At 41.4% G+C, this 720-nt stretch overlaps 1 protein-coding gene across 1 annotated transcript; it reads left to right on the top strand.

Moving 5' to 3' along the window:
* The first annotated feature begins 249 nt into the window (after positions 1 to 249).
* On the top strand, positions 250 to 444 carry LOC123459278 (translation machinery-associated protein 7-like). The gene has a single exon (XM_045145062.1). It carries the CDS (start codon positions 250 to 252, stop codon positions 442 to 444), a length of 195 nt encoding a protein of 64 aa, XP_045000997.1.
* Positions 445 to 720: the final 276 nt, after the last annotated feature.

A 720-nucleotide genomic window follows, 5' to 3' on the forward strand; every position in this document is an offset into this window, starting at 1 on the left:
AAAATAGTAACTTAAAAAATACTTGCATCTATGGCAGACATACATTCAAACTACTGCAATCAGTTACAAGGACATTACAGCACCACTCCATCCCCATCCAGCACCAATGCCATCCATCTCTAAAAAGCATTGTACAGCTTACAGTTTTGAGGTTAATGCTTACAAAACTCTAAAAGTACCTCTGGCCAATGTGTAGAATGAAACGTGTGAAAAAAAAGCAAGATTAAAAAATCCACAATGACTGGCATCATGTTGGGCTACAAAGGTGGCAAGAAGAAGCCCCTGGAACAGCCCAAAAAGCAGACCAAGGAGATGGATGGGGAGGATAAAGCTTTCAGGCAGAAACAAAAGGAGGATCAGAAGAAACTGGAGGAGCTGAAAGCAAAGGCCGTGGGCAAGGGACCCCTGGCCACAGGTGGAATTAAGAAATCTAGCAAAAAGTAAGCTGTTCTGTAGTCCTGAGAAGATGGTGCCCCTTATCCATTCCTATTTAAACATCTGGATTTCCTATCATACCACCTTTTGCCACCTGTAACTAGAATGAAGTGTTGCCTTGGGGTCTGATGTACATTACCATAAACTTTTTAAAACAAAACAAAAAAACAAACAAACCACCAATCATACAGTGGCTCATTGTCTCTAGCTTTCATTCAGCCATTCCTACCTCAGCTGTGAATTAAAAATAAATCCAGTCCTGCATCCCGAGTCTGCTGCTTCATA

This window comes from Jaculus jaculus, chromosome 3 (assembly GCF_020740685.1).
Source record: "Jaculus jaculus isolate mJacJac1 chromosome 3, mJacJac1.mat.Y.cur, whole genome shotgun sequence".
Lineage (NCBI taxonomy): Eukaryota > Metazoa > Chordata > Mammalia > Rodentia > Dipodidae > Jaculus > Jaculus jaculus.

Coding starts and splice junctions, on each gene's coding strand:
- LOC123459278 (XM_045145062.1), top strand. CDS start 250: ATGTTGGGCTACAAAGGTGGCAAGAAGAAGCCCCTGGAACAGCCCAAA.